Source organism: Terrapene carolina, unplaced genomic scaffold (genome assembly GCF_002925995.2).
Source record: "Terrapene carolina triunguis isolate 2854851 unplaced genomic scaffold, T_m_triunguis-2.0 Scaffold833, whole genome shotgun sequence".
NCBI classification, from domain to species: Eukaryota; Metazoa; Chordata; order Testudines; family Emydidae; genus Terrapene; species Terrapene triunguis.
The window spans coordinates 1414201-1425930 of NW_020665184.1; the positions used below are offsets into that span (position 1 = coordinate 1414201).

Consider the following 11730-nt stretch of genomic DNA (forward strand, 5'->3'; position numbering starts at 1 on the left):
GACGAGGCGGTGTCCTGGGGGAAGATCCGCATGGACGCCAAGCCCGTGAAGGTGGGCGTGGAGATCTGGAGGGTGGCTGTGTTTGGGGGTTGGGGAGCTGGAGGGATTGGGGGACGCGGGGGTGGAGATCTGGGTGCCTGCACTCATGTCCCTGGTCGCTCTCCCGGTGGCAGGTTTACGCCGACGCCTCCCTGGTTTTCCCGCTGCTGGTGGCTGAGACCTTCGCCCAGAAAGCCAGCGCCTTTGCCTCCGAGAAGCAGCACGACTGAGACCCCCCCAGCCCAGCAGGGCCCTGGACTGGGACGCAGCATGGGGAGGCCGGATGGAGAGGGGAGTCCTAGGCCCCAGGAACAAATGGGCTCGGACCCAAGCCCAGTTTCCCCTCTCCCCCGCCCATCACCAGAGACTGCACCCCCCCCCCAGCCTCTCCCCCTGTGGCTGTGCTGGAATCGCAGGGAAGTGGGAGAGGGTCTGGCTTTATCCCTTTCCCTCTCTATAACCCCCTGCTTCCAAATTCACAAGGGCTGGAGCGTGCCTGGCGTCAGAACTCCTGGGTTCGAGTCCCAGCTCTGCTGCTGACTGGTTGGGTGACCCCCCCCCCCCCCGCTGTAGAATGGGGGTGGGCTTGCCCACCCTCAGGGGCTGTGATGCTCGGTGCATTGAGGCCTTAGGTGAGGGCAGGGTTGTGATAAGCTCCCCCCAGGGTGTTGGCAGAGCCTGGCACCTGCCCCCCCCCAAATCTGCCTTGGGCCCCATGGACTCCTGCTGGGGCCTGATTGGACACTTTGGGTGGCTGGGGGCAGTATGGCTAGGCCTGGTCCCCCTGATGCACGGCACATGTTAAACATGATTTTATTATTCAGCTTTTGGGAAAGAGCAACTGTGCTCCCATCCCCTGCGGTGAGGACACCAGTTAGCAACAGCGAAGAGCCAGCCAGCCATCGCAGCTCCCCTCTAACGTCAGCGGCTAAGTGGCACTAAACCCCCGCTGCTGCGTGTTCCGGCCCTAGCGCAGGCTAACGGAGCCCTGTCCCGAGGGCAGCCTGGGGGCTGGGAGCTGTGCTCCCTGGGGAGACCGGGGGCGCGTCTGTCCTAACCTGTGCTAGGAACACCCCCTTTTGCAGGGGGCAGAGAACCGCCTGGCTGCACTGAGCTCTGCTGCAGGGAAAACGGAGAGTTTAGCTCCTGGCTGGAGCTGGTGCCCAGGTGTCAGTTTCCATGGGGGGTGCTGGTCGTGCCCTCGCTGGACCTGTTGGGGGCAGAGGGAGGGTGACTGTGGGGTACTTGACCGATGGAACGGACGCCTGGCAGCAGTAGCCGTGCCCAGCCTGGCACTGGGGGATAGATTTTGGGGAAGATTTAAAAAAAAAACAAAGCCCCAGATGGATGATGGTTAGAGGCCTTGGGGGGTCCCCCCATTAATGTCTTCTGAAGTCTCCCCACCCCCAGGCCCTCTGAGCCAGTTGTGGCTGTGTCCAGATACCCCCTGGAGTGGGGGGCTGGGCAGTTAGAGGGGGGCTGTAGGGTCACTGGTTGGTAGAGGGTTGCTGGGCAGGCCCAGGACCCCTGCATGGCTGGGCTCTGAGCTGCTGTGTAGGGGAAGAAGTTGGGCTCCCCCCCCCCGCATGCCATGCTCTGGGGCTTGCTGCTGCCGCCGCCCCCACTCAGACAGGGCTCAATAAAGCAGCTGCCCCAAGGCTGAGTCCGTGTGTGATTGGCCGGAGGGACACCTGATGCTCCAGCTCAACAGGCGGGCGGCTGCTCCTCGGCTGTGTGGGTCTCCTCCCTCCAGAACTGCACGCGCCCCTCACTGGCCGTGAGCAGACCAGGCTCGCTGGGGTGGAAGGACAGGGACTGGACCACGCCTCTGCCCACGGGCAGGCTCAGCGTCAGGGAGCCCTGTGGGGGGAGGAAAGGCCCCAGTGAGAACGACCCGGGTGGCTAGGAACGGGGGGGGCCCGACCCCCAGGGCAGGGGGGATGGTGCCGCCGCGGGCTAGACTTGCCCTGCGCAGCCCCCCTCTCACCTCAACCAGGTCCCAGAAATACACCTGCCCGTCCTCCGAGCAGCTGGCCACGTGCGTATCCTTCTCGCTCAGGCAGCAGTCCAGCTTGTAGGCCGTGTTCTTGTGGCCGGTGTATCTAGAGCGGAACAGACCAGACGGGGTCTGCACGGGGGAGAACGGGGAACCCCTCATGCTGCACCCCACCTGGATCACACCACCAGCCCGTGCCCCAGGCTGGCCCGACGCCACCTTTCCTTGTGTGCAGGGCCCTAGCGTGCTGAGCAGCCCCTCGTGAGGGACCAGCGGCCCTGGATTTCAGTGAGGCAGGTGCCTAAATACCTTGGAGGGGCTGGACCTGGGGGGCTGCAGCAGGGGGGAGGGGAGCTCAGAGTCAGTCGCTCACCCCTGCGGCAGGCAGTGTCTGTGTCTAAGGCCCCAGACTCGGGGAGGGGCTGTCCCCGGGAAAGCGAGAGACTCTTGTGAAACAAGGGTCCTGAGACTGGCTGAGCCCCAGCTCTGTGCCCGGGGAGGAGGGGGAGTGTACCCCACACATGTGTCCGAGGGCTCCCGGCCAGAGGGTGACATACTCGCCCAGCAGCTCCCCAGTGTCCTTGTCCAGCAGGCGCAGGGTGGAGTCCAGGCTGGCAGCCAGCGTGCACTGCCCGTCCTTGCTGAAACACACGCTGGTGACGGGGCCTGCAAGGACAAAGCAGCAGACGCTGGAGGTGACGGAAACCAGGAGTTGGCACAGAGGGGTGTGTGGGTAAAAGCCCAGCCAGCCTGCCCGGGGTCTGGATCAGAGCCAGCACCCTACTTTCCCCACCCCCCCAAGCAAGCCAGCCCCCTGCCCAGGGTCTGGATCAGAGCCAGCGCCCCATTTCCTGCACCCCCCCCCAGCCAGCCCCACCCTAGGGATGGATTGGAGCCAGCGCCCCGTGTCACATTCCCTGACAGCTTGTTTCCCATGTTGGAGCAGCATTGGAACTGGCGCCCCCTAGAGGCTATTCCCTACCCCTTAATCAGCCAAGCCAACCTCCCCTCCCCCATGGCACCTGGTGTCAGGCAGCAGTGGGGGGATCTTTCGGGGGATTCTCTATCCCTGGCGGGATGTTTCCCACAAGCAGGAATGAACCCAGGGAAGTTCTCTGGCCTGGGCCATAGAGGAAGTCAGCCCAGAGGATCGCACGCCCCCTTCTGGCCGTGGCTCTGTGGCGCAGGCTCCCGGCGGGAGCTGTTTTCTCACTTACTTCCAACGTAATCCGAGTACAGCTCCCCTGCGCGCAGGTCGTAGCGCCGGACGCGGCCGTCCACAGAGCTGGGGGACGACGACAGGGGGAGGGGTTATAGGGCAAGTACAGAGGCTGTGACGCCCAGGCCCCCAACACACACACACACTGCCCAGGCCCAGCTGGGGCGCTCCCAGGGCAGCTCCTGGGAATGTAGCTGGAGGAGGGGGGAGTCAAGCCCCTGAACCAGCTCCTTTCCCGCATATGGCAACCCACAGCCCTGGTGGGGGAGGTTACCTGCCCTGCCCTACCCTGATGAAGGTTCTTCAGTCTGTGCCCTGGGGGCTCTGGCTATGGGTCTACAGCTCAATTGCAGGGGCCGGCCCCCTCTCAGCCCCGTCCTGCCCCAGCGGAGCGCCCCTCACCCAGAGAGGATCTCGTAATCCGACACTTTCAGGCTGGACACCCCGTCCTTGGCTTCGTCCAGGATCTGGATGGGGTCGGGTCTGCGTGAGCGGCAGTCCCAGCAGCGGACGCTGGAATCGATTGAGCCTAGGAGAGAGCACAGCGCAGATTCGGGGGAACAGCCTGGGCACATCCTGGGCTGGATCTAGCCCGGCCAGACCACAGAGTTCCTTAAGGACCCGCAATGAGTCAGCTGGGGCTTCGGAGCCGCTTTGCTTACCCGACAGGATCACGGTGGCCTCCTCGTTGAACTGCACACAGTTCACCTTCTGTGAATGGAGAGACCCGTCAGGAAGGACAGCCGGGGCCAAGTCCAGCGCACGGGGCGTGGCCCTTGAGTGCGCTCCCTGCAGTCGCTGGGCCATCCCCCGAGCAATCTCCCCCTAAGCCACACTGATCCCCTCACCCCCTCCTCAACCTGGCTGCAGCTTCCCCAACAGCCCCCCATCTCCCCTCCCAATGCTCCCTACAAGCAACTCAACGTAACCCCGAGCTGCTTCACCATCCTATAACCCTCCCCCTGTGCCCACACTCAGTTGCTGCACCTGTCCGGGCGCCGCTCTAGGCAGCACCACCTCGATTCAGTCCCCACCCTGGTAGCAGGAAGGGTTAAGGCCGCATCGGTCACACCCACTGGCTGAGAGCAAGGGAGCCTCCCCGGACTGATGTAATAAGTGATGGGGCAGGCAGCTACACCTGCAACTTGCGTTAAGTCCCAGTGGGACAGGGAGAGAGTAGCTGGGCCTCCCCACACCCAGCCAAGTCATTCCCCACATGTAGCAGGCTGGCTGATATCAGCCTGCGGCACCCCCAACCTAGGCACCACTGCAGTAACCAAACGGGCCTCACCCCTGCGTGACCTCTGAACTTGCGGATCACCTGCCCACTGGCTACATCCCACAGGACGACCGTTTTGTCGGCCCCACAGGAACAGAGCTGGCTGTTATCAAAGGAGCTGTGGGGGAAGCAGGAAGACAAGGTTAGGCGTTACCGTGGGGATACGACCACGCAGGGGGAGGTTACAGACGCACATCTACGAGGCTTTGCATCCCTTTGTCATGTCGGCGTAGCTGTCCCCATTTTACGGCTAGGGGGAAACTGAGGCACAAGGGGGAGATATGCCACACAGCAAATCAGTGACATAATAGAACCCAGGAGTCCTGACTCAGTGTCCCTCCTGCACAACTCACTAGAAACCACTCACTCCCAGAGCTGGGGACAGATCTCCGGAGTCCTCACTCCACCTCCGCCAATACCCTTCCCCACCTGCTCTAACCACTTGCATGCCAAACACTCTAAAGTGGCGTTGATCCTGAAGCCCCTGGGGTTTCGAGAGAAGTGGAGTCCGTCCCCCGCCCTTACCCAGCCGCGTCCAACACTTCGTAGCCGTGGCCACTGTAGGTCTTCAGGAGGGTCCCCTTGTGGGGGTTCCACAGCTTCAGGGACTTGTCGCTTCCACAGGTGAGACAGTAATTTCCATCCACTGCAGGAGACAGGACAGAGAATGATGCAAGGGGACAGCGTAGCAACCCCACAGCTTGTGCCTGCCCCACAGAGGCATCAGCCCCACATCCAGCATTTCCACCCCACAGCTGTGCTCTCCTCCCTGCTGTCCTCTTGCTCTGCATGGCTCCCTGCTAGTCCCACTCCTCCATGCATGCTCTCCCAGCCGCCCCCCCCAAACGATGGAAGAAACTAAGGGCAGATCTCCACTAAGACACACCCTCCCCTCATTCCCACCAGGACACAACAATAAGCAACACACTAACAGTCTGGACTCTTGACATCTGCTGGCATCAACAGGGCTCTAAATGCCCCACACGGCTTGGACTTCATTGCTCTAACCACTCGACCCCACTCCCCTCCCAGAGCTGAGAACAGAATCCAGGAGTCCTGCCCCTCATTTCAACCCACTAGACCCCACTGCCTCACTTCATGGGGCCCGTGAGGACACACTCACCATTAAACCTCACTGCCCTGACCGCTCCCTGTTTGCACTCCAGAGTCTGCACCAGCTTCTTTGGCAGCTCTGGCTTCTTGGGCTTCGGCTCAGGAAACGCCATGATGGGACCCAAGCGGCTGGTACCTACGGTGGCTAAATCTGAGAGATCTGGACTCTGTGAGCGTGGGGCTGGGGCGGGTTACAAATCTCTCACCAGACTCCGGCTTTATGGGTGTCTCCCTCGGGGCTGGAGTCACTCGCTCACAAGCTGGGGGAAGCGGTTGGTGCCGTCCTGGCTAAGGAAACAACAGGAAAGTGATTTGGTGGCTGTTGGTGGCACAGGAGGCAGGGAAAAGGAAAATCCAACCCCCGCTAGATCTAGGCCTTGGCTGGGTTTGATGTGCAGTCCGGGGGGGTCGGGGACACAGAGGTCATCCGATTAAGACCCAGGGAGCTGCGCACATTTAGAGCCATCCCCGACCCATCCCCTACAGAGCTGTGTGCAGTGTCCTTCAACCCACTCCCTATGGCCTCCACAGCCTTGCACCTATAGAGCCCCCTATAGCCCCCCCCGTTCCTTCCAGTCTCCTTCCAACCCCTATCGCCCCCCCAGTCTATTACAGGCTCACCCATCCCCTATATGCTCCCGAGCCCCCTATAGCCCCCCAGTCTATTACACGCTCACCCATCACCTATATGCTCCCGAGCCCCCTATAGCCTCCCAGGCTATTACAGGCTCACCCATCACCTATATGCTCCCGAGCCCCCTATAGCCCTCCCCGTTCCTTCCAACCCCTATAGCCCCCCCAGTCCATCAGTCTCACTCCTCCCCCCCCAGCCCTGGGCCCCCTCCCGCTTCCTCTCCCCCACGCAGTACCTGGGGAGAGGGGCGCTCCGTGTCCGGCTCGCATTCCCGTCCCCCGGCCCCGCAGGTTCCGGCTCCCTTGGTTCCGCCCGCCTTGGCCCCGCCTGCTCTGAGCCGGGACCCGCCGCGGGGGGGCAGAGCTTGTTGTCGGCCCCGCCTCGTCCCCTGCCCGCCCCCCCCCGTGGGGTCAAGCTCGGGGACCGGCTCGCCCCGGCCAGGCGCGGGGGAAGGGGGTCATCCGGAACCCTTGCTTCGGGCCGCGGGGTGTGACACCGATCCGCGCCCCCCGGGAGCATGGCCAGCAACAGCATGGCGGACCCCCGGCGGCCCAACAAGGTGCTGAGGTGAGCGGCCGGGCGGGGCCTGTGTAGCGGGCGGGTGCTGCTAAGCGGCTCCATGTCTCGTTGGCAGCCAGTATCAAGCGGAGTGTCCCAGGGGTCGGTCCTGGGGCCCGTTCAATGTCTTCATTAATGATCCGGAGGATGGCGTGGGCTGCACCCTCAGCACGTCTGCGGATGACACTAAACTGGGAGGAGTGGTAGATACGCTGGAGGGTCGGGATCGGATACAGAGGGACCGAGACAAATTAGAGGATTGGGCGAAAAGAAATCTGATGAGGTTCAACAAGGACAAGTGCAGAGTCCTGCACTGAGGACGGAAGAATCCCAGGCACTGTTACAGTCTAGGGACCGAGTGTCTAGGCAGCAGTTCTGCAGAAAAGGACCTAGGGGTCACAGTGGATGAGAAGCTGGATATGAGTCGACAGTGTGCCCTTGTTGCCAAGAAGGCTAACAGCATTTTGGGCTGTATAAGTAGGGGCATTGCCAGCAGATCGAGGGACGTGATCGTTCCCCTTTATTCAACATTGGTGAGGCCTCATCTGGAATACTGGGTCCAGTTTTGGGCCCCACACTACGAGAAGGATGTGGAAAAATTGGAGAGAGTCCAGCGGAGGGCAACAAAAATGATCAGGGGGCTGGGGCACATGATTTATGAGGAGAGGCTGAGGGAACTGGGATTGTTTAGTCTGCAGAAGAGAAGAATGAGGGGGGATTTGATAGCTGCTTTCAACTACCTGAAAGGGGGTTCCAAAGAGGATGGATCTAGAGACTGTTGGCAGATGACAGAACAAGGAGCAATGGTCTCAAGTTGCAGTGGGGGAGGTTTAGGTTGGATATTAGGAAAAACTTTTCACCAGGAGGGTGGTGAAGCAGTGGAATAGGTTACCTAGGAAGGTGGCGGAATCTCCATCCTTATTGCATCCCTTGCATCTGAAGAAGTGAGGTTCTTACCCACGAAAGCTTATGCTCCCAATACTTCTGTTAGTCTTAAAGGTGCCACAGGACCCTCTGTTGCTTTCTACAGATTCAGACTAACACGGCTACCCCTCTGATACTCCATCCTTATTGGTTTTTAAGGCCCGGCTTGACAAAGCCCTGGCTGGGATGAGGATTGGTCCTGCTTTGAGCAGGGGGTTGGACTAGATGACCTCCTGAAGTACCCCCTTCCAACCCTGATATTCTATGATTCGGGGTCCCCATAGTGAGGCCACGGTGCTGCCCCATAGGGAATGCTGAAGCGTGCCCCCGAGGGATGTCTGGACAGCGAGCTCCATGTGGCAGCCCCTTGATAGCCAAAGCCTCAGGGTGGGGGCAAATTGTCCTGTTAAACAGGAAGGGGTGATCGCTATGGGGTCTGTATCTGGTGGGGTTACCCAGCGGGACCCCAAGGGTGAGTGATCGCTGTGGGGTGTGTATCTGGTGGGGTTACCCAGCGGGACCCCAAGGGTGAGTGATCGCTATGGGGTCTGTATCTGGTGGGGTTACCCAGCGGGACCCCAAGGGTGAGTGATCGCTATGGGGTCTGTATCTGGTGGGGTTACCCAGCGGGATCCCCAAGGGGTGGGTGGTAGGAATCTGGCCAGTTGTCAGAGGGTTATGGGTGACAGTCTTTTGGCAGAGAGGAGGGAACTGGAGATACTGGCACCTCCCACCCCAGGTTATTCTTGTTCCCTAGTCCCCTCTCTTGCCAATGGCAACCAACCGGAAACCTGCCAACACGGTTCCCACAGCCCCAAGAACAGACCTCAGATAGGACTGACTTTAGATCCCTCTCTACCTGCATTAGACCTGGTTATTGGAGGTGAAAGGCTCCATAGCTCATTCCCTGATTGTGCTAAGCTGCTCAGGCCTGGGGGTGGATATGAACCAGTGCCCTAGATGAGAAAGCCCCCGTGTCTGATTCCTCATCTCCACCCTGTGCCACCCAGTCTTCCTGAGCTAGGGCTGGACTGATACCAGTGACCTGGAGATGAAAGGCCCCTAATCCCATTCCACACCCCCGCAGATCCCTGTTTATCTTCATGTTACCTATGGAGAAGAGGGCTAATCGTTTCCAAGCGTGAGTTAACACTCCCGTCTCTCTCTCGTAACATGCTATTGCACGCTTGCTTTGTAGGTACAAGCCTCCGTCTACGGAGAACAACCCCACGCTGGAAGATCCCACTCCAGATTACATGAACCTATTGGGGATGATTTTCAGCATGTGTGGCTTAATGCTTAAGGTGAGCAGGAAAGGAATGAACATTAGATCTTGCGTAGGTAAGATGCCTTCTAGGGCGACGCAAACATGAGATGCATGCTCTTTATTATAAAGGACATCTGTGCAGCTGGGCGCTGTAGCACTCCATAGCCTCACCGTGCCTGTTCCCTTAACCAACTGGCTGCTCTTTCACAGAATCCTAGAAATGCTGGGCAAGGAGGGACCTCAAGAGGGACCTAGTGTGTATCTGAATTGCAAAGACAAACGCACAGTGCCGAGTCTCAGAGCCAGAGCAATTGGCTCGGCTGCAGGGCTAAAAATAGCAGTGTAGACGTTCCCACTCAGGCGGGAGCCTGGGCTCCAAGACCCTCCTGCTTTGGCAGGTTTCAGATCCCGGGCTTCAGCCCAGGCGGGAATGTGCACACTGCCATTTTTAGCCCTGCAGCTCAAGCCTCGGGAGCCTGAGTCAAGTGCCCCAGGCTCTGAGACTCAGCGCCACAGGTTTTTCTTTACAATGTAGACATGCCCAGAGTGCATCTCCCCCCCACCCACTGAGGCAGGGTTAAGTATGCCAAGACCATCCCTCACAAACGTTTGTCTAACCTGTGCTTAAAAACCTCCAGTGACAGGGATTCCACAGCCTCCCTATGTTAAATGATTTGGGGGATGGAAGAGGGAGAGACCTAGAGTGGTCTAAGCCATTGCACTGAAACAGGATTGGAAGAGGAGTCGTCATTACTTCTGTTCCTGGCTGAGTCTTTAGTGGGTAGAAAAGGGAACTGGGAGTCAAGGCTCTAGTGGGCTCTTCCTGGCTGGAGGAGGGAGTGTGTCCTAATGGTTAAATCAGGGAACTGGGAGCCAGGACTTCAGGGTCCTATTCCCAGCTCTGCTACTGACTCGCTGTGTGACTTTGGACGAGTCAGTGAAATGGTACTGATACTAGCTTCACAAGGGAGTAGGGATTGTGATCTTTGTTTAATGAATGTTTTAAAGAGCTCTGAGACTTGCCCAGTATTATTAGCTATTGAGGATCCTGAGAGATCCCGTAAGTGCCCACTTTGAGGCTCTCAAATTAGTTCCTCTGTGTTTCTAGCTGAAGTGGTGTGCTTGGATTGCTGTCTATTGCTCCTTCATTAGCTTTGCCAACTCCAGAAGCTCAGAGGACACCAAACAGATGATGAGCAGCTTCATGTGAGTCATTGTCTTCCTTTAACCGTCTTATTCACTGACCATGTGAATCGAAGACATGTGTCCAAATGTGCCTGCCTGTCTGTGTTGTGGTTAGAGCAGAGGAGTAGAAGCCAGAACTTCTGGGTTCTGTGCCCAACTCTGCCACTAATACTGCATGATTTTGTACTTTGACACTTTCATGCTGCCTTGGTTTCTCCATCTGTAAAATGGGGATAAAATGGTGTTGGTGATTAGTACGGAGCACTCTTCATCCTAGTCAGCAATGAACCAGCGCCCCAGCATGGTGCTTTGGTGATAGAGGGCTGGTCTGTTGGAGGTGCCATTGTTTGAATGAGATGTAAAAGCAAGGTCTCGCTCGTTCTTGGATATTAAATTCCACGGCATCTTTTCCTAAAAGCTGAGCTGTGAACCCATGTCCTGACCAGTTCCCAGCTCTGGAATCTACCGTCTGTTTCCTTAAATACCTACACTGCAGTTCCAGTTGGATGAAAAATTCTTCATCTCCTGTCAAAAACTGGTACAGTGTTTGATGTTAAGCAGCTGCTGCCTTCCACTGTAGAGGTGGCTCCATTTCTGTGTGGGTGAGCAATCCTTGTATGCATGGTTGAGAAAGCAAGTACTTTGGAATCCCTGGGAATTGTTCACCAACATGCTAGTGCTGTACAAGACCCAGACATGACGGTGGATATTGAAATAATAATAAAAAACCTCATGGTTGGTTGGTTTTTAAAATGATTGATTTTCCTCCTCTGGATTCAGGTTGTCTATCTCTGCTGTGGTGATGTCCTATCTACAGAATCCCCAACCCATGTCCCCGCCTTGGTGAAGAAATTACAGCTCATTGCACAACTCCTTCTTGCAAATCCCAGAGAGACCCTGTCGGGGGAGAGGAAGGATTCACACACTAGAACCATCTGTTTGTACAGGCAGCGTGTTGTAACACTCGGCTATCAAATTAAATGGGTGGTTGTTGTAAGAGCTTTGGTTTAAAAAAACAATCTGTGCGCATGTAGAATGGTGCCTTTCGTCTCTTTGTCACCAGTTTCATAGGGGCTGAAAGTACTTCCCATCGCTGATATTTTGTGGGTCTCAGTCCAGTTTCCAAGGGTCCACATTGTAAAAACAATTCACCATGACTGGCACTAACTGACTTGTTGACAGTACAGAGGCCAAGTGTTGACTAGGCCACAGAGATTGCTCTCTGCTGGGTGGGGTCCTCGCCTATTGGGAAGACGGCATCGGGGGAAGCTTAAGCTGGCCCCAGCCCATGCTGCATCTGCTCTGTGGACAGAGGACTTTAGTCTCAGAGGTTTGTTCTGTTGGCACCTTTTCACCAGCACTAGATCAATACACACTTTAGCTTCAAAGCAGCAGGATGCTGCTGGCTGTGGTTCACCTCCGAGGCCAGCGGCGAAAGGCTGGGGGCTTGAGCCTAGAACATGGTTATTAGGAAGCACTCGCACCGTTTCACAGAAAAGGGCTGAAGCTTCAGATT

At 57.8% G+C, this 11730-nt stretch overlaps 2 protein-coding genes across 2 annotated transcripts; one reads left to right on the forward strand and one right to left on the reverse strand.

Moving 5' to 3' along the window:
- Window positions 1-840: 840 nt before the first annotated feature.
- On the reverse strand, window positions 841-6548 carry WDR83 (WD repeat domain 83). The gene is made up of 10 exons (XM_026660673.1): window positions 6516-6548; window positions 5657-5934; window positions 5059-5179; window positions 4546-4651; window positions 3917-3965; window positions 3657-3783; window positions 3253-3320; window positions 2593-2701; window positions 2027-2141; window positions 841-1899 (listed from the first exon to the last, which is right to left on the reverse strand). Exons 2-10 carry the CDS (start codon window positions 5757-5759, stop codon window positions 1744-1746), a joined length of 954 nt encoding a protein of 317 aa, XP_026516458.1. The 5' UTR covers window positions 5760-5934; window positions 6516-6548; the 3' UTR covers window positions 841-1743.
- Window positions 6549-6755: 207 nt separating this feature from the next.
- On the forward strand, window positions 6756-11213 carry WDR83OS (WD repeat domain 83 opposite strand). The gene is made up of 4 exons (XM_026660662.2): window positions 6756-6847; window positions 8961-9066; window positions 10138-10235; window positions 10995-11213. The coding sequence occupies exons 1-4, from the start codon at window positions 6798-6800 to the stop codon at window positions 11059-11061; spliced, it is 321 nt and encodes a 106-aa protein (XP_026516447.1). The 5' UTR covers window positions 6756-6797; the 3' UTR covers window positions 11062-11213.
- Window positions 11214-11730: the final 517 nt, after the last annotated feature.

Coding starts and splice junctions, on each gene's coding strand:
- WDR83OS (XM_026660662.2), top strand. CDS start 6,798: ATGGCCAGCAACAGCATGGCGGACCCCCGGCGGCCCAACAAGGTGCTG. Junction 9,067..10,137: donor TGTGTGGCTTAATGCTTAAG/GTGAGCAGGAAA, acceptor CTGTGTTTCTAG/CTGAAGTGGTGTGCTTGGAT. Junction 10,236..10,994: donor CAGATGATGAGCAGCTTCAT/GTGAGTCATTGT, acceptor CTCTGGATTCAG/GTTGTCTATCTCTGCTGTGG.
- WDR83 (XM_026660673.1), bottom strand. CDS start 5,759: ATGGCGTTTCCTGAGCCGAAGCCCAAGAAGCCAGAGCTGCCAAAGAAG. Junction 5,180..5,656: donor CAGGGCAGTGAGGTTTAATG/GTGAGTGTGTCC, acceptor TGTCTCCTGCAG/TGGATGGAAATTACTGTCTC. Junction 3,321..3,656: donor GATTACGAGATCCTCTCTGG/GTGAGGGGCGCT, acceptor GTCGTCCCCCAG/CTCTGTGGACGGCCGCGTCC.